Source organism: Neolamprologus multifasciatus, chromosome 6, assembly GCF_963576455.1.
Source record: "Neolamprologus multifasciatus chromosome 6, fNeoMul1.2, whole genome shotgun sequence".
Lineage (NCBI taxonomy): Eukaryota > Metazoa > Chordata > Actinopteri > Cichliformes > Cichlidae > Neolamprologus > Neolamprologus multifasciatus.
Window position 1 is genome coordinate 22,905,274 of NC_140444.1, and position 23,791 is coordinate 22,929,064.

The following is a 23,791-nucleotide window of genomic DNA, read 5'->3' on the forward strand; positions in this document are numbered from 1 at the left end:
TATGGTTATGTCATATAATCAAACAAGCAGTCAGAGAGTCACATGGGTTTAAAGCAAACCTTCAGGTTAAAGAAACTTATTTCAAAACAAATGTAATCACATGATAACCCAAACTAACTACTGCAGGTTATTTGGAGGTAAAACCTGAACCATGTACAAAATATCAGTAAGAAGTCCACAAGCATGTGCATGTACAGCTATGGTAAAATGCATGGTCTTAGCCTTGTTTTTTAAGCTTTGCTGTAAGAATAACGAATAAAACTATAAGAATAACAATTTCTCAAGAACACAGTTTTTGTATCTTCTCATATGCGTCTTGAGATTGAATGACTGCAGTTCTGTGCCTGCTTAAAGCTGAGCTGATCAGCAACTCTTCTTCATCTTGATGTCTTGTGGGCTCAGCTCAAAAGGAAAATAAACGAACAGGCATAGTTGTTGCATTTTCTGCTTCTGGGTACTAGGGCAGCTCTAGCAGTGAGAGCTAGCATTGTATCATGGCTTCTGGTGACCTTTGACCTCTGTTTAGTAGGCCTGGCCCTGTGCCAGACAATCCACTCAGCCCTGTGCATATGGGTGGAGGAATGTGCTGGGCTGCAGTGAGCTCATTAAACAGTACAGTGAGCGAGGGGTGAAGGTCTGTTGTTTGCACTAGCTCGCCTTCTCAGGCCCTTTGTGTGCCGATGGAGCCTCCTGAGGGACACTGTGTCCACCAGGAAAGCGTGTGTGTGCGAAAACACTGCACAAATGGTCACTGCAACCTTTTTCCTCTGGTGCACAATACATCAATACCCCTAACATGCACACCCAGCCTGCCGCAGATGCACTTGAGCTGGAAAACAAGATATATTGTTTTCCTTCCAAGGCCCAGAGTGTGAGGAGGTCTGTGAGAATGGCCTGATCTGTACCCGACAACCTTGGAGCGCAAGTCAGCGGTTTGGCTTGTTCCAGTTTCAGCAGTGTGCAGCTTTCTGAGCAAAAGTTCCTTTTTTTTTTCACCTCCCCGGCTTAGTCTGTGCTTTGTTTTGGCACTGAGCTGCTGATGGAGAAAAAAGATGGAGGGGGAGGGAAGGCCAGAGATCAGACACAATCATCCCGTGGTGGCAGCACATGAGAACAGTCAGGTGGTGATTTCTGGGCAGAAAACAAGTTGATCAAACAGATTCACTATTAAATCCTCAACTGCAGGCAAGAGTATGGGGCAGTCTGATTTAGCATTTTTAGCAGTTTTTATTTGCAAACTTTTATAAAAACAAACAAACAAAAAGAGACATCTTGCAAATATTGATATTGTTGTATAACGAACTTCCAATCCTTTCAAACAAAATCTGCCTCAACCCCAAATCAAAGGCTATCCTATTTTCAAACCAGACAAATTGGAAAATTTGCAGTGATTCACAACCATGTGGCCCGGTGGTGGGGGCAGTCTGCTTTCCATCATTAACATAGCATATGCATCTCGTGCAATGCTCTGCACAGCGGTTTTAGGCAATCTGATAAACACTGCGTGACCGGGGCTTTTTTAAGTAATAACAAACCTGTGTGAGAGGGTCCTAAGTCCCGCTCCAAATCGGCTGTGTGCTCCTGAAGAAAAATTTCTCGTGGCGGGAGAACCCCTGCTGCTGCTAATGCGAGGGAGCTTTCAGGGACACACGTGCCAGGTTTAATTCTCTTAATTATATGCAGCTAATCGTGTGTTGACAGAGATGTTGTTTTTACACGGGGGAAGCGCCTGATTCTTCTCGGCCGGGGCGGAGTGCACACTTTTGTTACTGTAAGGTAAACTAGTGGGGATGGTGTGGGAAAAGCTAGGTGTTTCCCCTCATTTAACTTTTGTGTAATGCTAGGCTAACCATATGCTGGTTTCACCTTCATAGTAAGTATTCAGATATCAGAGCAGTATCAGTCTTCTCATCTGAAATAATGAACAAGTGGGTTTTTGTTCACCAGTTTCATGAACTGAAGATCTGCTAAGATAAGTTTTTTTCTTTAACCGCAGAGATCACATTTGAGAAGAATTTGAATTTGACTTTTTCACAGGGGGGGCGACGACGAACTTTTAGGTGCAGCCGACAGACACCTGTCTCCACCAGTCATTGCATATGAATGCAGAAAAATAAAAAACCAAGCTTCTTAAAGACTGACTCGTTATTGCTTGATAGCAGTGTGGACTGAACCAAGATCGACTCAAATTATGAAAGCACAACCTTTGTTAAGCCAGGAAGCTTCTGGAAACAAATATTTTGTCTCTGGCCTACAAATTCTTCTTACTCATTTTTAGCTATTAAAGTTGGGTATATACTAAAAGTGTTCTGACACTTGGATGGCAAAAGGGGGAGGGGCCTCCTTCAGGTTTTCTAAACCTGTCCAGTGGGCTATATTGGAGTCTTTCCCGAGCTGATTCTGTCCCCCAGGTTGAAGGCAACTAAACCGGCATAGCAAAGCGAAAAAATGTTACATGTAAGACCCTTTCCAAGAAGCTGTTAGCCACATATTTAGCGAATCGGCCAACCCTAGCAAAATAATATTTTCATTTGGTCCCGGCAGCGTTTCACTTTATTTTTTTAATCTTTTTTGCAGCTGCAGAAAACATGGGTGTGGTCCTTCTCCCTTTGGTGGCGAGTTTGTGCGTTTAACTCTTTGCTCATTTGTTCTTATGTGGTCAAAGGGCACCAGGGCACACTTCTCTCTTCTGCGTGGCAGGTAAAATATGAGGCCAGGATACATGAAGGGCCTGAGGTGAATAACATTGGTGAAAAAACACGGAAAAAGAGTTTTCTTGAGGTGGGTAGTCGGGCAGAGTATTCAGGGAAACGCCTTGTTTTTGTTTTTTGTTTTTCGCTATGAGAGAGCAGTGGGGGCAGGGTGAGGTGCAAGATGGTTGCCCATTGGCTCAAGTTACCCTTTGGATGATGCGTATGGAGCGCTGCCTAGTGCAGCTGAGCACACTGCACTGAAAGGGTCCTTTTTTCAAACCAGAGAGAAAGTCATCCACATACTCGGACCCCGCTGCAGAACTCCTGCTCCTCCCTGCCTGCTTCCCCTGGCTGCAAACCAAGCGCTTCATGTGGCTCGAATGGGGTAAGCTGGAGGTGGCCCCCACCCCTGTCCTCAGAAGACATTTGTTTTCCAGTGGGATGAGGGTGTGTTAGTGTTGGCAGGGTGGAGCAGAGAGTTGAAGGGGTTCAGCGGATGGGGGGTTAGGCGGACTTGCCTCCTGGGAGAGGAGGTAATAAAAGACTGAGAGCACTTTCACATGACCCTTTCACACACCTACGTGCACCTGTAGAGAGATGACACGTTGTTTATTAAAGCCATATCTTTCTGTTTTTAAGATTATTTTCTTAATAGTGTGCAATTAATAATTGTGCAATCAAATCCCTCTGGTCGAGGTCTAAGTGAAACAGACGTGGCTACTGAGATGGTCTCATTTTGCATAAAAATGAAGGTGACGCCCTTCCTGAAAAAGAGCTGCGGGGGAAAAAAACACAGAGTGTGTAAAGATTGTGTATGATTGCACACTAACCGTGGACTCAAAGAGAGCTGCGGCAATGGCTGGTGGAGACCTTATGTTGTTGGAGTTTGTTTACCATATAGTCAGAGTTCCTCAAAGGAACAGGAGAAAGGCAGTAGTGGTGGTGATGGAGGGAAGGCTAGCTCAGAAGAATGAAACAGTTCATGGACTAGCTTGACTAATGGAGGATTCAAAGGGCTTTTTGAACAAGTCTGAATGGAGCAAAGTCAGAGAGGGGATCTTGCTGATAGGGTCTTCTCTTAAATAACATACAGTATCCATAAAAAATTTAACTCTTCACTGTCTCTCATATAAGCATCCAAATGACGCTGTTTACTCGAGGATCCAGGGCAGGGTTGTTGGCCTGCAGGGCTTTGGCAGGGATGCAGGGTTCACAGTTTCGCTCTGCGACCTTATCACAGCTGCCATTGTGATTGGTGACGAATTTTTTTCTCTTCTTTTGCACGTTTTCTCAGTTTTAGCGTACGGTGGGTTTGCCATTTTGCGCACACGAGGTTTGGAAAATGTCGGTCAGACAGCTGTGCTGGAAAGTATGGGGACTACTATACTATGCACAGTGATATTTAGGTCAGCGTGTAGCATACTGGCACTCTGCCCATACGCTAGTGAGTGTGTGCACATGTGTTCAGAAAATTGTGAGCAGGTTTGGGGAATGAATAATCACCTCATAAATGAAAAGTGCATTCATGAAAATCCCAAAAGTGTGTGTGTCACATGTTAGCTTACAAGAAGAAGATGCATAAACCGTGGCTGGATTTCTAACAATCTAATCATTAACACAGTATATCTCACTATTTTTATTATAATATTTGCAGTTGCTCGTGAACTCTTGATTAGTTCACTAATCACTGTTTGACGTAGCTCGTCTCAGATCATTACGCACAGCAGTGACAGTAAATGTAAGACTCTCTGTGTCAATTTTGCACAAGTACAGCACAGCCTGCGCTTTGTTGTGGATGAGGAGCTTTGAACATGACTAACCACAGATCCTCTGAACCCCTCAACCCTTTGAAAATGTCTCACGGTCAAGCCCAGAGTCAAAGTGAAACCAAGCGTGCAAAAGAGCGTCAGGCCACGATCGCGCAACATTCGCTCGTTCGTTATCGAGCACGAGAGCAGGACATGTAAAAAGGAAGAAGGAAAAATCGGTGTGTGCTTCTCATGCAGATAAGCCCTGTTTGTGGAGGTTCTTTCTCACTTTCTGCCGGTGGATGTGTGCTGACTCACTTCTGTGTTTGCTTGTGTGCTTGCAGACGTGCCAAACTACGGCTCTACTTGGAGCAGTTGAAGAAGCTGGTGCCTTTGGGTCCAGACAGCACGAGACACACCACTCTGAGCTTGCTAAAAAGGGCCAAGATGCACATCAAGGTACTAAAATGCACAAACCTTATGAATCATTCAAGTGTTCACGTGGCACATCGCATGTTGGATTTAAGCGACGCATACATTTTAATGTTTTCACCAAGCATTTATGTGATGGAGTGTTAGGGCCACTTTAAGAAAAATATGTCGTTCTTTTTAAGATTATAGTCAAAAAGTGGAGATTGATGTTGTCATTTCAAGTCAAACAAACTGCCAGGGCTGCTCTGTAAAATGCCTTGTGTACATGAGTTAGTGAAACAACATCAAACATCAGCTGTCTTATTGTGTGTTGTGACACAGCATATCCCCTCCGTACCGCACGAGGGTGTAACCATCGGCATCCTCTCATCTGTCCATTGTCAGCTATTTCATTTTGCATGAATCCAACCAGCTCTTTGAATTTTTTGGGTTTTTTTTTCTTTCTGACCAGAAGCAGTTTTCTGCGCCATCTGTTCAACATTCTTATATTTGTCACCACTAGGGATGGGTATCGTTTAGGTTTTATCTGATACCGGTGCCAAACCGATACTTTTGAAACAGTGCCGGTGCTTAAACGGTGCTTGAACCAGTGCTTAAAGAATGGAGAACACAAAATTGGTCCAAAAACCTCTCATGTTCAGCTGTTTTTTTTTGTAAAAAGATAACAATGTTAGCCTTTTCTGCAGCTATAGGGCAGATATGGTATCACTCTTGGCTGGAAGCAGTGCTTAAACAATGGAAAAAACAAAAACTTTATCCAAAAATCTCTCATGTTTAACTGTTTTTCACTTTTTCTTTGGTCATTTTAGCCTTTTTGGCCAGGGTGAAGGGAGCATCTGCCATCAAACAAGAAGACAGCTGCATGTAACTACGACGGTGTTTCCTAGTTCACCTTACATGCATTAATTTAATAACGTGTTTAGCCTACTCAACGTAAATTACACATGAACAACATTAAGCTACTCACGCAGAGAAGAACGGCTGCTGCTGCCATCATCATCCTCATCATTTCTGCTACACTGGCAGGGCTAGGGGCCAGGACTCTCCTCTTTGGCTTTTTGGGGGATGTTGCTAACTCTGGGTCCGATAACAGGCACCACACCCACAGTAGATGCGCTCGGTGTGAGGTCTCGCAGCAAGCTATCAAATACGGCGCATTTTTTGGCTTTTTAAAAAAACGCTATGCGTCGCCAGCTGTTTCATCGGATTTGAGGTGTTACCTCCTTTCCACAGTATCACCTTAAAGCACTTGTTGCAGGCTGCTGAGTTTGCATCTTTTGCTGTGAAGTACAGCAAGACTTTTGACCGCCTTGGGCATTTTTAATCTGTAGCTCTGCTCTAAAAGAACGTAAGTACCTGGACCCGCCTACTATCCTCGGAAACGTAAAATGATTGGCTAGAATTCAAAGTGTATCACATCTCAGGAAAAAAAAAGCACCGAAAAAAAGCACCGAAATGTGCGCTGCTTTTCGGTCTGGTTACTACCGTTTATGTCAGATGGCACCGGACACCGGTACCCATCCCTAGTCACCACACTGTGTTTAAGTGCCAAAAGAGAAATCATTTCCTTGTTACTAAAACTGATTCAAGTGTAATTTCATTAACTCACAAGGCATTTTGTAGAGGGTACTCTTAAAATAACACAATGCGGCCCTAATACTCTTTCGCAGTATGATGACTGAATTTTTTTTCTTATATTTTATTTTCTGAATAAAATATTGACGCTCCTCTGTGGTGAGGACCCCCCTGGAGGGGCACCGAGCCACTGTGCATGGGTGTGAACACCCAGGAGAAGAAAATTTAAATTAAAAATTAGATGCAAGTGAGAGGACTTAACTTTTTTTTTTTTTTTTTGCTTTTGGAAATGGGTTCATACCAGAAGAAGCATGAGAACCTCTAGACTAAGCAAACAGATCTAAATCTAAAAATCTTCTCTGTACCAGCTTCATGCTCTACTTCTCCTGTTTCCTCTAAGTAATTTTTTTCTGCACTTTAAGTGTGTCGTTGTTCTCTAATCTTTCAATCAGGATGGATCGGTGCTCAATAAAAATAAAATCAAACAAAAAAGAAGAAGGAAAAAAAAACCTTAACACAGAGCCTTCAAAGTGAAATATGTGGGAGACTTTCTGGCTGATGTTTAGATTGTGTATTTAATATTTGGCTTGGCCAACTTTTCCTCCATGGTTCATTAAACTGTTTCACTTCACAGACACCAAGTGACGTGCTAAAAAATGCTCTGCAGCAGCAACTAGTGAGCGGAGCTTAACAAAAGTAGCAGCAGTGCTTCTACCCGTGCTGTAGAAGACCAACCATAAGTAGACTTTAGGACACGCCGCACTGATCTTGCTGTTTACAAGCAGCAACAGTGTGGTTGGTGGAAAATCCAGACGTAGCGAGTTTTAACCCTTCATTTCCTGTTTACTAAGCATGTCCTCTCTGCTCAGACGACCTGTGCTAATTCTCGGCATTGCGACCGTTTCTTCTTGTGCGAGTTCGCTTTGATTCACCACCGAAAACCTTCATATACAAATAAGGGCACAAAAAAAAAATCGAACCCCACTCTGAGTCAAAATTTGACTTTGAGTTCAAGTTTATTTTTAGTTTCAAACCCGTGAACCTCACACAGTCATTTGGCTACTTCCCCAATTAAATGTTGAAATTCAAGGTCGTGTTGTAACTTTGACAGAGATCTGATTTAAAGCACATAAAAGATAAATCTGGTTTCATTTTTTTTGTTAACTTGATGAGATCAAAAACAAGAACTAATATTCATGTTTCAGCTAAAGTAATACTTCACCCTGCAGCAGTGATACAATAGGAAAATACTGTGGTCGTCACAGTAGGAAGAAGTGTTGCCTTTTACTGCAGAGGAAGCTTTTTTGGTCTGGATTGTGGGTTTAACCATGTGTATTATGTGGTGTGCAGTAAAGAGAGGACAATTACTAGAACCCTGCACAGGCATGGACTGAGGTTGCAGATGAAAAAAAATCCATGTCTGCAGAACAGACACCTTTAAAGCAGTCTTAAGTATGCTAAGGAAGAAAATATGTATGCTAGAGGTCTTCACTTCAGTTCCATACTTTAAAGGCAGAGCAAAAACGGGGTGGTGGTCCAATCCGATGAGCACGGTCGTTAATTTTTCGGCATTTTTGTGTGTGCTTTGTGTGCAGAAGCTGGAAGAGCAGGACAGGAAGGCTTTAAATGTGAAGGAGCAGCTTCAGAGAGAGCACCGCTACCTCAAACGCCGCCTGGAGCAGCTCTCCGTGTCCGGATCTGTGGAGCGCATTCGCACTGATAGCATGGGCTCCACCATCTCCACCGACTCAGAGCAAGGTAGGCTGTCCTTAAAGAGCCAATCACACCTTTCTGGATTGCACTTAGACATGGATTGCGCGCCGTATTATTAGAGTACACTGTAAACGCTCTCCATGAGCCGGTTCTTTGTGTCTCAGATCTCTCTGTGGTGCTTAGTTTGAACTGTTGAGGTATGTTTGATATTCCTGAACGAGGTAACACACATGCAGTTGTTTGTCAATGTAAGGGATTATCTGCTGGGGCACAAAGATCTGGCTGTTTGTGCGGAGGTAATGGCTGCCTAAATCCGGGTTTAATCTCCAGGCACAGCGGGCTTCCTAATAAATATGCCCACGTACTGGTTGTGTGGAAATAAACAGTTTCTTCTCTCTTGATCTGTTTCTAGCAACACTAAAACCCCCCAAAACATTGTGTATTTTTTTCCTTCTTGTGAACAGAGGTGGACATTGAGGGCATGGAGTTCACGCCCGTCGAGGCAGACAGCGTGGACAGCATCAGCGACGGCGAGGAGGAGGACCAGTACAGCCTCCAGAGCAGCTCCAGTGACAACAGCTACACGGGCACACATTCCCACAGACTGCAGCCACACCACTGTTAGACCCAAGGCGGACATCCATCTGTCGACCAGCTTCCTCACCCATCCACGCTTCCCTCACCTCATCCCCCTCCCTCCCACTCTCCCCCTTTTGTGTTCGCTACGCCGCCCACTACCTACACCACCTACACAAGACCACGATGGCAGTACCCCCGAGCCTATTCTGTCCACACTTAAGACTTCCTTACTTTTCCTCCCTTCTCTGACCACTGATCCTACCTCACCCAACTGTATCCTGCCTGACCCCGCCCCCTCCTTAAACACTTGCCCTTTTTACCACCCAAACAGCGCAGAGCAGAGCTTGTAGTTTTTAATCTGGGTTCTGTGGTCAGGTGCGCAGCTTTGACCTGTTAATTGGTTCGAGAAAAGTAAAAGGAGAGAGTTATTATCAGGTGGCAGTAATGCCACACACAGTTTGTGATATAACAGATGAAGCAGTTTGGTTTGTTCTGCAGTATATGCAACATTGGGAACCTCGGTAGTCATTTTCATCATACAGATTCTTCCCTTTTACACAACAGGATTGTGCAGGAGGTGTCCTGTCCTTTCCTTGAAACATCTGATTGGTGAAAAATGACGAAACCTTAGAGTTTCTCATTTGGAGGCGGTGGCAGGATGTGCTCAAACCGCTGCCATCGCCCGAGCGTACCCAGTATGGGAAGCATTTTGCTTCACTTTTCGTGCGCATCGAACAAACAAAGCACGACTCGGATACCTACACAGTCACTGTGCACATGCGAGAAGTTTATCCACCTCATCGAACTCTCCACAAAACGGTGAATTAAGCTAGCCCTTAAAAGTCCAAACTTCTTACTGACTCAACTCTGCACACACGCTGAAAATGTGTCCACAGACCACCAGAGAAGGTTCGAGAGCTGCAGCAGAGCAGGAAGAATGTAAATAGATGTACAGATACTGTAGAAACCCTCGTGTCTCCCCTCTGGTTGGGTTGCCTAACCACTACTCCACACTACTGACCACTACACTATACCACCCTATGGTGTGGATGGACTACTATGTCAAACAATGAGAAAAAAAAGGAGTTTCCTCAAAACTAAAACTCTACTCCTTACATTTGACTCAAATCTTGTTTCCTTCTCAGTAGCTAATTGATGTAGCAATAAATACATGAGGCGGGTGCTTCCTCTGAGTGTTTAATCGATTCTGGCAGACCATGAGGTTCTATGGGAGACTTTTTTTTTTCTATTTTTCTTTTTTTATTTCTAGATGGGGATTTGTCGCTCACCATTAACAGACCTGCATCTCCTTCACTAACGGATGCTTCTCTGTGAGCGCGTCACCATCTACCCAGATCTCGCATTTCTCTGCAGCTCTTGTCGCCTTCTCGGTCAGAAGTCGGTGGTATTTTAAATATTTGTTTAAATCGATTAACAAGTCAAAGCTGTAAACACCCGGGAGGGGAGGGAGGGCAAGCTTGTAGTGATTCGTTCATTTTAGAGGCACTCGTTTTTATCTAACCTAGCAAACTAATCACTTTCCTTATCCCCTCGGCTGATCTGTGGCTTATTTGCGAAGCTTCGGGCACGGCTGAACACCGATGTAGGTGAACCTTGTTCTCTAACCCGTCTGTAACTTATGCACATTAGTCACTGTTGACGAACGAGGCGCTTCTGTCGCTCTCTGACCGTTTAATAATCCTTAGCCCCGGTCTCTGGCAGTCCTTTAGAGCTTGGCACTTTAAAAAGAAAAAGAAAAAAAAAACACACAGACACAAAAAGGGGCAGGCCACTGAGACGGATCTGACCCCACCCAAAAAACAAAAAAGAACCACAAAAGACTCGAACGAAAAAGAAAAATACTTGCATACAGAATCTACTCGTCACTGAAAGTGAGTTTAGCCAGTGTAGTCTATATTTCTTGTATTAAATTTTGTATTATATTTTCCTAAATGTTCTCTTGTAATTAAAAGACAAAAAAGAGTGAGTATATCTATCTTATCTATATATAAAAATATATATATATAAATATATATAAAAATATGAGTGACAGCCAGACAGACAGGAGGCCAGGCTTGATGAAGGGAGAGTGGGAGCAGGGGAGCTGATAGACTGGCCGCTCTCCCTTTGGGTGACTCTCCTGCTGTCATTCTGTGCCTTGGTGAGCCTTCGACCTCCCTCATCCTCCTCCTCTTTGGCCCCTACTCAGGTCACGCTCCTCCCTGTCCTCTCCCCCTCTCGCTTGCATCCCTCCCTCCTCCTCCTCTGGCGGGGCCTTTTTTAATTTCAACGTGAGACACTTCCATGCGTGAGGGCCGCGTGAAGAGAGAAGACCTCATAAATAAGTAAAAACTATCCCCCCCACCTCCCCCTTTATCTCAGTTCCTACTGAAGCCGCTGTTGTACTACACCCTGTCCAGGCACTCCTCCGCCCTCTCGATGCCCGCCCGTCTGCCAGTGCCGCCTCTGTCATGGAGATAAAAAACAAACACACACACACACACTGGTGAACTCCCATGGCAGCTTCCAGTCGCCCCGAATGGTCACCAACGGGGTTAAAAACTTCTGGGCTTGAAGCGTGTTTATCTTTATTTTGATTTTTTTTGTCATTTTATTATTGTTGTATGTTGACTTGTTTGTTCGGTGGGAGCCACTGGGAGAGGAGCGATAAAAAAAACAGAATAATCCAATCAATGGCAGCTTAACGGTGTTATCCTCCGACTTCCCGGTGGTGCGTCCCAAACAAAGTGTTACCCATCGATCAGGGGACCTCTTGAGACACAGCAATATTACCATCTTGTGCTTTCTGAGGGAGGGTGGGGCGGGCGGGGCGCAGGGTTTTTAAAGACAAGCAGGTGGTTTTTGCTCTTGACTCTGTGGTGCATTGTTTTTTGTTTTTGTTTTTTTTGGTGACCAACTCTTATATATATTTTTAAATTTTTACCTCCTATCTGCACTCTCTCCATATTCTGCAGGAGGGGGAAAAAGTAACTATAGATGAGGAAAAAACAGCTGTTTGTTTTGGGTTTTTTTTTAATCATCGAGTTTACATTCATGTCAAAGACTTTGTACATGACTGTTTGTAGCAAAAATGTCCTATTTTCAGTTTGTCAGTCAAATGAACAACTGAGTAACCATTACTAAATGGCATATTCTCTCGCACAGAACCTCCCACAGCGATAATTGACATAAAAAGAAGCAGAAGAAAAAAAGAGGGAGGGAGCGGGGCGGTGAGAGGGGGGGATAGATATGAGATTAGAGATTTTAAAAACACATGCATATATTTTCACCCAGTGTAGTGTATGAGCAGCTGGTTGGACATGCAGACATTTTGCTTGAATGTTGGATGGATCGTGTTTATGGGAAAATCTTTTAATGATGTGCCTTGGGGGGTGGGAGGGTTCTTTAAAGAGATTGTACCACTTAATGAACACTGTTGAATCAGTTGCCCTTACTTTAAAAAAAAAAAAACGAAGTTCCCCATCTTGTTCCGCTTCCCTTCTCGTGACAGAAGAAGCAAACGGTTAACGGCAAGACACAGAGACACAGAGGAGAGTGGGGTGGTGCTGGGGTGGGAATGTTCATCAACATCAATGTGGGATTTTATTTTAAAAAACAAAACAAAGTCATAACAAGTACACAAGAAAAGATTTGATGTTATTGCTTTCATGCTGCTGTTGCACAGAGATTTCTAAGAGCACAAAAGTTTGTTTTTTGGGTGGGTGTCAGCAGGCGGAGAAGAAAGAGGGTGGTGGGCATGACGGAGTATGGGGGGCGTCTGCAGCTCACGTGCACACAGATGAAGTGAGAAACACGTATTTCTGTCCCTTAGCCTGCTGCTGCTTTAAAGGTGCTTCTACAAACCCACAAAATGACTTCCATGAAATCTTATTCCTGCCAAATAAAGAGTCACTTTTGAATCTTTTTAATGATTAATACGATAGCTTTAACTACTTGTAGGCTTTAGGTCAGCTTCCTGCTTTCTGCACTTCAGCCTTTTATTTTGTATTTTCTCCTTAATTGTTTTGTCCTACAACAACGTTATGGTTCCTTTTTTTCTTTGTACCCACATAGAAGCTAGAGGCTGAACTGGCTTGGATTTAGTTGAGGGGGAGATGATGAGGGGGTTTGTTTGGGCTGAGGAGGGGGAGTTCTGTGCCAGAGACCTGTGAATATGTTCCTTTTAAGCAGATGTGTAATTCAGAAGATGTATAAGTTCCATTTTCTTTTTTGTGCGTGTGAGCGTGCGTACACGAGTACCTGGTGCTGGCTATGCTTTAGCAAACACTTTAAGGTATTGTGTATTCTCTCATTGTAATATAATTAAAATGTTTTATACATAAAGCCGTGTGTGCTGGTGTCATCAGTGCTTTTTGGGGGAAGGTAGCAGGTTAAAAACTGACGACCTACAGCTGAACAAAGCTGAAATGTAGGTAAAGACGTTGAAATGTTTCGGGGTTTCCTGTTTGGTTTACGCAGCTGTGAAACTAGAATATTAGGGGGGGGGGGGGGGGGTGTTTAAAGTTCAGAGTTCATCTTTTGTCAGCGTGACAGCAAAGAGACATTGGATGACGGCGTCAACAAACAGGCGCAAATAACTCGACAAACTTTTATTAAATCTCAGCTTAACACTGACGAGCTTCAAAACATGTCTAGCTTTTAAACTGAAAGTCCAGAGAGATTTATGGACATCTTACAGCACAAAATCCTAAAGACTTCTTAAAAATACATCACATGAATAACTTTTAATGATAAATAAAATGTTGCAGCGAAAAAACAAAACAAATCCAGTCGATTCCATCCTGAAGGGGATGCAATTGTTGAAAACAGTTTACAACAGGGGTGTCAAACATACAGCCCGGGGGCCAGAACCGGCCCACCAAAAGTGTCCAGTCTGGCCCAGCAAATGGGTTTAGAATATTGCAAAGAAGAAAAACTTACATTTTTGACATTTCACTGTATTTTGGTCAGTTTTATTATTTTATTATTACTGACAAAAACATCACGCACAGCATAGCATAATACACCTAAACAAAAATAATAAAATTATTCTATAAAATTAACAGTAAAGACCTCTTATTTATTCATTTCATTTCATCCAGAATTTTAAAAAAATTCTGTTATATTACAGAACAAAAAGACCCTTTTTCTGTCAATTTATGCTATTATTCCTTAACGTGAAAGCCAAGCAGCCGTCCTTGTTTTTCATAATGCAGAACAACAGATATATTTAAAATTGCACTTCATGTTCATAAACACATCATCGTTTAAGCGCGTAGTTAAACTTCTTTACACTGAATCTAAAGGTGAAACAATGGCAGTGTGTTTTTAAGACTTTATTAGGCAGTACTGTAGTTTCACTGGTCAACCAACTTAAGATAAAATTACTCTCTATGCTTGCCACAACACAAAGAGTTTGACACCCCTGGTTTACAATAAAATAAACTTCAACAGTAAAGAAGATTTACTAAAGCTTTATATTAGCTTAACTTTTTTCTTGTGATTATCCATGCATCAATACAGACCTGCTGGCAGAAACATATATGCTTTCCAAACATAAGAACGATATTACAGCAGACGCTGTGTGCTGACACCTGTAACAGATATTCTCTGCAGTTTATTGCAGTCTCAAACCTGAAAAAATGAACCGTAAAGCATTTAAGTACAGTTAAGCATTCAACTACAGCTCTGATAACTCTAACCGATGAAGTTAAATTAAAATTACAAAGTCACGTGATCATGATTTGGTCTAATTTGAGCTTTTAGCTGGAGCTCAATAATAAATGATATGTTAATAAATATAATAAACTTGAAAGAGCCAATGAGAAGAAAGCATACGTGCTGATTATGAACATTGTTATTATCGTCTTTGACAGCAGATTTGAAAAATGTCTTTAAATAAGCGGCTTAGACGCAGCGTTCACCGGTTAAAGCAGAGAGAGGTGCTGCTGGTTTGAAAGGCAGCAGGGTTCACGGGAAGGCCGAACACCTGAGATTTTCTGAAAGCAAAGAGAAGAAGAAGTAGAAGTAGTAGCAGTTAGTCAGCAGAGGTAACCCGACAGAGGAGTCAGACTGTTTCTTATTAAGAGAAATCGTAAACAGCGAGCATACAGCAAAACTTCAAGATGATCAAGATGATCAAAGGCAATCATGCCGAGTCCACACACACACACACAGGCACACACACAGTGCTTTCAGACAAACTGCCGGGGTTTCTGTGGGACGGCAGCAGCTGAAGCCAGCGTCTTGGCTGCTTCTTTGGCCTTCTCTGACGCGTCCTTCACTGTGTCCCTGAGCAGCCGCTGGGGCGCCTCTCCTGTGGGAAGAGAGCGAGGGTGAGGCGGGAGAGAACGAGGACGACAGGCATCAGCAACACTGTGAGATCCTTGCTGAGATCAGGATGCTCACTGACACTTCTGTGGCCGATTTTCTCGTGACTTTCATGATTTAGTAGCTTGAGAAGTGTGCTGCCTTTTTTTGTTCTTGTTGTTGTTTTTGGAGCCACCCACAGGAAACAAGCACACAGAAACACACGCTTTCAAAAATCAAAGAGAATACTTTTACTACAGTGAAGATAAAGTGAGCTCCTCTCCGTGCACTTGTTAACTTTTACCAGACAGTGCTCACTCAGTTCAGCACTGTTACCAAGTCAGACCTAATGATCACAATTGTGACTTTCCTCTAACAGTCATTAAAGGTAAGGAAAGGTAAGGTGACACATACAAAAAATAAATACATATCAACAAGGACCTTTCTAAAAAGGCTTCACTGCTGCAGTGTGCACTCTCATCTGTATGCTGTTAGGAACAGCCTCATACTGGATTTAGCGCCAGGGGCTGCACAGTCTATTTGTGTCTGCCCTGACTATGAACCCCACAACCTCGTGTGAGAACAACAACCTGAGTCACAACAAGACACAGTGATCCCCCCCCCCCCCACTCAAACACGAGATGATAAGGAGATACATTTCCTTCAATTCTGCGCTTTTATTTTTTTTAAACCGAGACGTAGATATGAACTGCGAGTGTGCGTTAGCGCTGTCAAAGGGAAAGGGCTCTTTGTGTGTCTGAATGCTGACAATAACAGCGGGGAGGGACTCCTTACGGTCAAAAACAAAAGTCTCTCACGTTTTTACAAAGCAGCATTTTTTTAAACAAAGCAAAAATTGCTTATTGGATTTAAATGTAGTAAGCAATATTAAAAAGAAATAAAAAATCCAATCAGCAAACTATAGTGAAATTCATATCAGCAAAGATATGAACTTCTGGAGACGTGTGGTACTCGCATGCCAACTGTCTAAGAAAACATGTTTTGTATTCCAAGATTGTATCTTAACCTCTGCCCTCAATCCCACTCAGCATCTATAGAAGAAAAAATATAAAAATCACTTTTCTGATGATCGAGTGTGAGCAAACAGAAAGTTTTGCTAAAGGTGGAAACAGATCGAAGCTGAGAGACTGGAAACACGGAGGAACGGGTTCTGTTCACAGATGTTGTGGAAAATTCCTGGAACCCAAGTGATTTCATCTGAACGCTAAAACTACCAAAGCACCACTGGCAGGCAAGATGGTGGAGTAGAGATGACATCAAGAACAGGCTGTGCAGGTGAATTTTTGCCCCCCCCTCCCCCGGCTCTCTCCCAAATACTGTAAAATGAGACACATGTGAGCAAAAGTATTATTTTGGGGCTCTCCTCAGCTCTTCCCAGGAGGGTGGCACAGTTGCCCCCCTGGTGGTCTTCCTTGGGTCCTCGTAATCTGGGGCCTGGATCTCCTCCATACCTGCTTCATGCCCTGGGGGACGGGGCTATGGCTCCCCACACTCCCTAGCAGATCATTACATGGAGAAACCTTTTGAATACAAGCGTGCTGATCCACACAGGTGTGCACACAGGTGTACACACAGGTGTTCACAGACACAAACTACACCTTTCTTGGCTGCTACCTCAAAGCACATTGTGCGCTGTCGATCTTGCGTACTGCACAATAACATGTAATATTTAGTATCTACTGTTATCTAGTTTATTGTGATGGCGTTGTATTTATTATGTTGCTCTTTTTTGTTTGTTTTCTCTTCTGTTTTTACTTATCTCCATACAGGTGATCCAGGTGTTTTGTTTGTTTTTCTTTTTCGTCTTCCCCCTTTCTCACCATCTCTTCTCCCCTCTATTTTTCTTTCTCTCCCTCTCTTTCTTTCATTCTTTCTCCCTGTCCTGTCCCCCAGTCATGTCTGTCCCGTCTGTAACAACCAAAATCAGATCAAATAAATGCATAATTATAATAAAAGTCAATCAAATGGACCAATATGGCAAGGCCATGATGATCCAATAGGTAAAGTAAATCCTTCAGACAACAATTCTGATGGCTAAAAATCCAAATGGGACAGGCCGAAAAAAAAAAAAAAAAAAAGTATTAATTTGTATTTTTTAAAGTTATTTATTTTCATTTCATTAGTTCATTTTTTTAATTAATTAATACATTTTAAACTTATTTATCTAGCTGCCAGCATTGCTGAAACCATGTTAATAAAAAACAAACAAACAAAAAAATCCACCCCTGTGTGTGATCAAAATGTCAGAAATATTTCAGCATTCCCGTCGTCTGGGTTTACCCACACTGCCTGAACGTTAAAGAGTCGTTGCAGACTACAAACACGGGTGGGAAATAACCTTCCGGTCTGTTTCTGTGCTGTGGCATTTCAGGTGATTTTCATTCATTATGTTATGAAACAAATACGGCTGTTTACATTTAGACATCTCAGGACCTGACGACCTCTGAACACACCCTCATCAGTCCATCTCTCTGTATGTGCTCTTACATAGCAAACTAACACATAACCATAGATTTCTCCTTTACACTGACAATTTCCCTAACAAATGAACGAGGTAAGGACAAACCTTTTTGACTAAGAAAATCGAATTCATCATTGTGTTTACCACCAGAATACAACATATGCTGAAATCCTTCTAAAAGTGAGTTTTGCCACTCTGTAGCCATTTCTGTAATGCCTCTGGGACGTTATTTTGAAGCTGTGTGTGTACAAACAAAGACTGAACAATAGTGCTTAAAAACGCTCTCATAAATGCTATGCTCACATTGACTCTTGCTTAAGATAAGGCTGAAAAACCTTCCCTCTGCCCCAAGCTTACACTTCTCTTCCAAACATGTAGAAGAAGTATAAACTCTTTTTCATTCTCTGTAAACGTACAAATGGTTGCGAAAATCTCTGCAGATCAGCAGTTACTGAAATACTCAGACCGGCCCATCTGGCACCCTCAACCACGGCACATGTAAAGTCACTTAAATTCCTCCTCATAATGATGCACAGCTTGAATTTAAGCAGGTTATCTTGACTGGGTCTAAATACCTAAATGGCACCCAGCTGCTTCCACGTGATTGGCTGATTAGATATTTGCATTAACAAACATCTGAACAGGCCTGCCTAACAAAGAGTCCAGTGAGTGTGATCTTCTCTACATGAAGGTTTGTGCCAAATTTGATGAAATTCCTTCAGTGGATGATGATGACTCAAAACATCACAACCGTATTTAATTTGTTTTAAAATAAGAATCACATCAGAATCAACTAAACAACACATCTACTTCTATACTCTAAACTACTATTTAGATCACTGTTGCTCAGACAGGGTAGAAAGTTACTGCCTCAGCTACGCTGTCTACTCTGTGCAGCAACATGTGACAACCCCCGGGCAACGCCTGGGATGGCAGATGGATGCCTCAGTCCTAGCACACTTACCATGACGCTCAGCCTGATGCCGATTCCTGTAGTGGCATCAACAAAAGTGGCAACAGGACGGAATCACAACAATCAGACACACGTACGCTGCATCAGCACAACACACAGTTTGGAACAATGTAAATATTATCTTATTCTTTGGGGTTAAATTTGACTTTCCACACTTAATGTACAAATTATTTGAGGTTATTTGTAGTGTGCAGACTTACAGTACTAAAAAAAAAATCACTCAAATGTGAATATTTTCAGGTTTAGCTGGTGTCCTATCATTTTAAACTAAATCCTACCCAATATGAGAAACTGATAAATCAACACTAGAAAAAGTGACTCATCTGCAGATGGTTCATCTCTAAGTGTTGTTGTTTCTTTAATACATCTCTTCATACATCCCTCATTATGATTTACTCTGTTAAACTCTCTTTATGCAACATTGACTACCTAAATTATTTCTGTCCAAACCTAAATTAGGAAATTGTAGCCATTTGTGACTGTAGCTGTCATGGTTTCATATCCCCCCGCCTTTTATCACATGGCACGTGGAGGAGTAAGATTTCTTCAGGCTATTTGTCAATTATGTATTTTCAGGATGCTGGGAAGTTTAGTGTTGAGTCCAGAGTGGCAGGGGTGAGCCCCTTCAGGTTGTTATGACAGCAGTCCTGTGTTTCTGGGGCAAAAAGAAAGCTCCACTTCCTGTTTAAGTTTCCCCCCTTCCAGAAATGGCAACAGTTAAAAATAAGCTGTTTTGTTTTCCTCTGCTTTTCCTCCTGCTCTCTGCCCTGTTTCAGCTGGAACACACATGAAGTGTACATACCCTGCAGGTTGGACAGCGCGTATTCCAGCCCCTTCATGGCCTTCACCTGGTTGCTCTTGAAGCGAGCCAAACCAAACTCCTGTGAGAAGACAGAACAGGAAATGGCTTTACACAGGGGAGATTGTCTGGGAAACAACACCGTCTTGTCACTGCAAGTCTCTGGGGATATCCAAACAAGCCTAGCATCTTCCATATTTAATTATTCCAATTTAGTAGACTTATTTTTTGTTTTGTTTTTTTGCTGTTATTTCACTTCTCCCACTATTTTATTTTAGCATGAGCGTTAAAGTAAAGACCTGAAAATTCAGGACATCGGCCTCTACAGTGAAAATAATTGCATCTATTCTATCTGAACCGCTGTAGAGTAGATGAAAGCAGACGAATAAATGCTTCTAAGAGTACTCATATCATTCCTGTGCTGACTGACATCTAACTTACCTAAAGGGCAGATCCGCTCTTACTGAAAGAAAAGAATTCATTTAGTGTCTTGTGTATATCACACACAGAATACAGACTGTATATAAAAGTTGGGAGAAGCAACCATGACATCGCTCTGTGGTTTGTGGATTGTTTTTTTGAATTTGCAGATTTAGCACGTTAGACATTTATAGATGGTTTGAGCAAACAGTTGATCTTACTAAGAAACTAAGAAAACGGCACAATAAATCTTTATACTTTATACTGTTTATTTTACTAAACACGGGATCATAACTTTTTTAAAAAAGGAACATCATGATTTGAATTTAGCAACCAAGTGCTTACTTTGAGCTCCTAAATCAAATAAGTCTGATTGTTTCCTCATAGAGGTCTGCTTGCAGCTACATGAGTTGCCCTCTGCTGGCAATGAGAGTGAATGCAGGTCTCAGGCACATTTACATACAGTGGTTTTGGCTGGGGTCTGTCTGTACCTGAATGGGTTTGGAGAAGCCATAAATGCTCGAGGATATCCACGCCTCACGCTTCAGCTGTGTGGTTGCTGGATGCTCCACTGAGCCTTGGAAAACACAACGCTCCTCAACAGACTTGATTGGGAAAGAAAAGTGACAGCAGGTTATAATAAACTAAGATGCAACTCAACAAATTTACTATGGAAGTCATCATTTCAGGATTTTAAGTAACTCGTGGTCTTGGCAACAAGATTTCTGGGGACGTAACTTCACTAAAGACGATCTTTCTTTCTGCAAAAGCCTTTGAAGGATTTGAAGAACTGCTTTTGTCTCAACACCTGCACAGAACTATCATGTCTCAAAATGTTTTCCATATTTTCCCATGAAGCCATCATGTTTCAAACTGCAGCAAATTAAAAACACAAGCATCATCAAGTATCATGCTGTTGTGCAGTACTGTAGTGCAGTTTTCATTAAAGTTTTAAGAAAAGATCATAAAAATATAACATTTAGTTGTGCATATAAATGCGTGTGCGAAATAAGGATCTCTGTCCTTGTGTGAACTGATTTCTTTATTCCTGTTATCGCGTGTGCCAGACTCTGGCAACCCACAGTACTCTACAACACCTGTAACCACAACAGTGATGTGATGTCAGACCACATTACTTTCCTTATATCATGGCAGCAAGATGACAGCTTTGACAGAAGTCCTACACAGTTTCACATGTAAAAAAACAAAACACAAACAACACATATCTACTTTCACAGCAACTTCAGCAGAAAAACAAGCAGAGTCAAGTGAAAAATTTAATTTCTCTCCACCACACAAGGTCACAAAGGCAATGATGATTAAAACCCATCAGGAAAAAGGCATAACACAGGAAACTGGCTGCGTGTTGATTAGAATCTCTCTGAAACAGCTCAACGAGTAGACGGCAGGAAAAAAACAACAACACAAAGCCTCACCATGAGAGTTGTGTGGTTGAGGTTCCAGGTGTAGGTGGCCAGGCTCTTGTTCACTGGGTCCACGATGGAGTCCTCGATGATGTACACAGAGCGAGACATGCCGGAGGGGAAGAGCCGCTCTGCCCAGCGAGGCAATCGATTGGTCTTCATTAGAAGCCGCCTGGAGAGGAGCCGGTAGTCTGCTGTTACCTCCCGGTACACGACGTCCTCCGTGAGAACATGGGTGCTGGGCGACACAAAAACACACAGCCACTTCACTTACAGGGTTACTGTGAGGCTTCTCATCTGTTTCTAGTGTACGTTCAAAGAGTGCACCATCATAATATACACCAAAAGAAAGAAGAAAAATACATGCAAGTAAAATATTCTGATGTCGTCTAAGTCAGGCATAAAAAAAACAAGAAGCACATAAACCACCTGCCCACCTCGATCAGCAAAACTTAGTTTTGCTTCCAAGCCTACAAAAGTGAAACAATATACAGGTATCACCTGCACGACTGCCTAGTTTTGAAGAATGATTAAACAATACACTAAAACATTGCACTACATAATTATTTAAATTTTCCAAACCACAGTTCAGCAAAGTTAATGTAATTCCTACCTTCCAACTAGTGAGGAGATCAGGGGAAATAGAAAGCATTTAAAAGATATCACACAGCATTCAAATGTTCACCAAAAGTAAAAGCCAGCAATGGTAATCCCAAAGTCAAAAAGGACTCGTTTTTTTTGGCAGCTTAATTTTTAGTAGCAATTTTTATGGCTCTCCACGTGACGGCTGAAGGAGGACTGACATCTGAAGGCATGCTGCTAGCGACCCTAACAACTACTAGAGGTATCTTTCCTTGTGTTTTCTAATGAGCACCTTTGATAAAATACTGACTATGAGAATGCTGGAGTACCTGAATGGGTTTGGGTACCTCTGCCAGAAAGCAGAGACAACATGGTCCCATGTACTCCTGATGTCGGTGCTGCTACAGAAATACTTGACCATTTTTTTTTTGATGATGTGCAGGACGGTGTGAATCCCAAACCCTGAGGTCCCTCGCTGTGATTATACAAATCAGTGAAAAGTTTGGTGCTGACTCCATCCACAGTCTGTGGTGATCCTGCAAAAGTGAAGGGAACAGTGAGGAAAAGGGTTGGGGAAAACGCTGAATAAAGAGTATTTTACTGCTGGGTGGGATGGACATGGTCAGCACCAATAGTCAGATAGGCTGTGGCATGTAAATGATGGTCAGTTGGTAATAAGGGGCCCAAAGTGTGCCAAGAAAGTATCTCAAACACCATTACAACTTCAACAGTCTGCACCATTAATAAAAAGCAGGATGGATCCACGCTTTCATATAATTTACACAAAAACTCTGATCCTGTCATCTTAATGTCTCAGAAATAGAGACTAATCAGACCAGGCAGCATTTTTACAAGCTTCTATTGTCCAATTTCAGGAAGCATGTGTGTATTGTGGCCTCAGTTTCCTGTTCTCAGCTGATAGGAGTAACAGCTTGTTCTGCTGCTTCAGAGCTTGATGTAGTGTTGGCTCTTTCGCATATCATGATTGTAACCAGTGTTCATTTGAGCTGCTATTGCCTTTCCATCAGTTGAAGGTTGTCTGACAATCATTCAGACCTGCAACCAGCTCATCGGATATTTTCTCTCTCTCTTTTTTGGGCTTATTCTCTATAAACCCTAGAGATGGCTGTGCAGGAAAATCCCAGTAGATCAGCAGTTTCTGAATGCTTAGAGCAGTCCGCCTGGTACCAAGAACAACGCCACATTGAAATCACCTTAAACTCCAGCAGGTCATCTGGAGCATACCTCCCGGCCTAAATGCACCGAGCTGCTGCGATGTGATTAGTCGATTAGCTAAAACAATGTGAACAGGTGTATCTAATAAAGTGGCCGGTGACTTTAAGTTTTTCGATTTTGTTGTATAGACTTCAATGGGTCCCCAAATATAAATTTTTTTCCAATTACAGCACCAATAAAACATTTTTGAAACCACCATTTGTTATCTTTTATTGACTTTTCACATTTTCATAGCTCAACATGACGTAGGTCCTTACGTAATATACGCACGTCACCTTGACATATGGTTGGCTGGTTATCGTTACCGTTGGTTTGCTGGACAGCTAAGAGCTACCTAGTTAGCTTCCAGAAACCACTTAATTAGCCACATAATTCAAGTGATTTACCTCTAACTGTTATACTGAGCTTAAGTAAAAGACCGGTTATTTCACAGCTTAATGTTAACTGAGTTCAGAGTTTGACAAGAGGTTTACAGCAATAATACCGCACTTCAAGTTTCGGTAGCCTCCCGTGCCGTTAAATGGCCACTAACCTAAATGTGAAACATTCCGGAAATAGTATAAGCAAGCTTACCTGTAGTTGCTGCTACTTTAATGCTAGGCTAATAAATATTAGTTGTTTGTTGAGCCTAAAGCCAACAAACTAACTGATGTTAGCTAGTTATATTCATAATGTCATATGAACCCGGTCAGCCAGCTCCGAGTCGTAGGTCGGACCGTTTTACTGTAAAGCCACTTCCGGTTGTCGTTTTAAAGTAAAAGCTCTCACAAACATTTCTCTTTTCACGCATTGGAGACTGTTGTGTGATACAAAGACCTGATTGCTA

General features: G+C 42.3%; 2 protein-coding genes across 7 annotated transcripts in view; one reads left to right on the forward strand and one right to left on the reverse strand.

The window, feature by feature from the left end:
• Window positions 1–15,676, forward strand: part of mxd4 (MAX dimerization protein 4) — a 28,049-nt gene extending 12,373 nt beyond the window's left edge. The window contains exons 4-6 of the mRNA XM_085161850.1: window positions 4,786–4,900; window positions 8,044–8,206; window positions 8,626–15,676. Of these exons, the coding sequence (XP_085017976.1) occupies window positions 4,786–4,900; window positions 8,044–8,206; window positions 8,626–8,786 (439 nt within the window). The 3' untranslated portion in view covers window positions 8,787–15,676. The remainder of the gene's footprint in view (window positions 1–4,785; window positions 4,901–8,043; window positions 8,207–8,625) is intronic.
• LOC146517018 (PRELI domain-containing protein 1, mitochondrial-like) lies at window positions 13,336–23,698 on the reverse strand. Of its 6 annotated transcripts, XR_014874410.1 has the most exons (8): window positions 23,539–23,697; window positions 22,059–22,265; window positions 21,160–21,385; window positions 20,215–20,328; window positions 19,307–19,385; window positions 18,496–18,521; window positions 14,926–15,056; window positions 13,336–14,739 (listed from the first exon to the last, which is right to left on the reverse strand). XR_014874410.1 is itself a non-coding variant. In XM_085161847.1 (7 exons), exons 2-6 carry the CDS (start codon window positions 22,148–22,150, stop codon window positions 14,935–14,937), a joined length of 633 nt encoding a protein of 210 aa, XP_085017973.1. In that variant the 5' UTR covers window positions 22,151–22,265; window positions 23,539–23,697; the 3' UTR covers window positions 13,336–14,739; window positions 14,926–14,934. The 6 variants fall into 6 exon arrangements, 5 of the variants coding, with proteins under 5 accessions (XP_085017973.1, XP_085017975.1, XP_085017972.1 ...); XM_085161847.1 differs by lacking the exon at window positions 18,496–18,521; XM_085161849.1 differs by having other exon boundaries at window positions 13,336–15,056.
• Window positions 23,699–23,791: the final 93 nt, after the last annotated feature.

Coding starts and splice junctions, on each gene's coding strand:
- LOC146517018 (XM_085161845.1), bottom strand. CDS start 22,150: ATGGTCAAGTATTTCTGTAGCAGCACCGACATCAGGAGTACATGGGAC. Junction 21,386..22,058: donor AGGTACCCAAACCCATTCAG/GTACTCCAGCAT, acceptor TGTGTCGCCCAG/CACCCATGTTCTCACGGAGG. Junction 19,386..20,214: donor GCTTCTCCAAACCCATTCAG/GTACAGACAGAC, acceptor GTCTTCTCACAG/GAGTTTGGTTTGGCTCGCTT.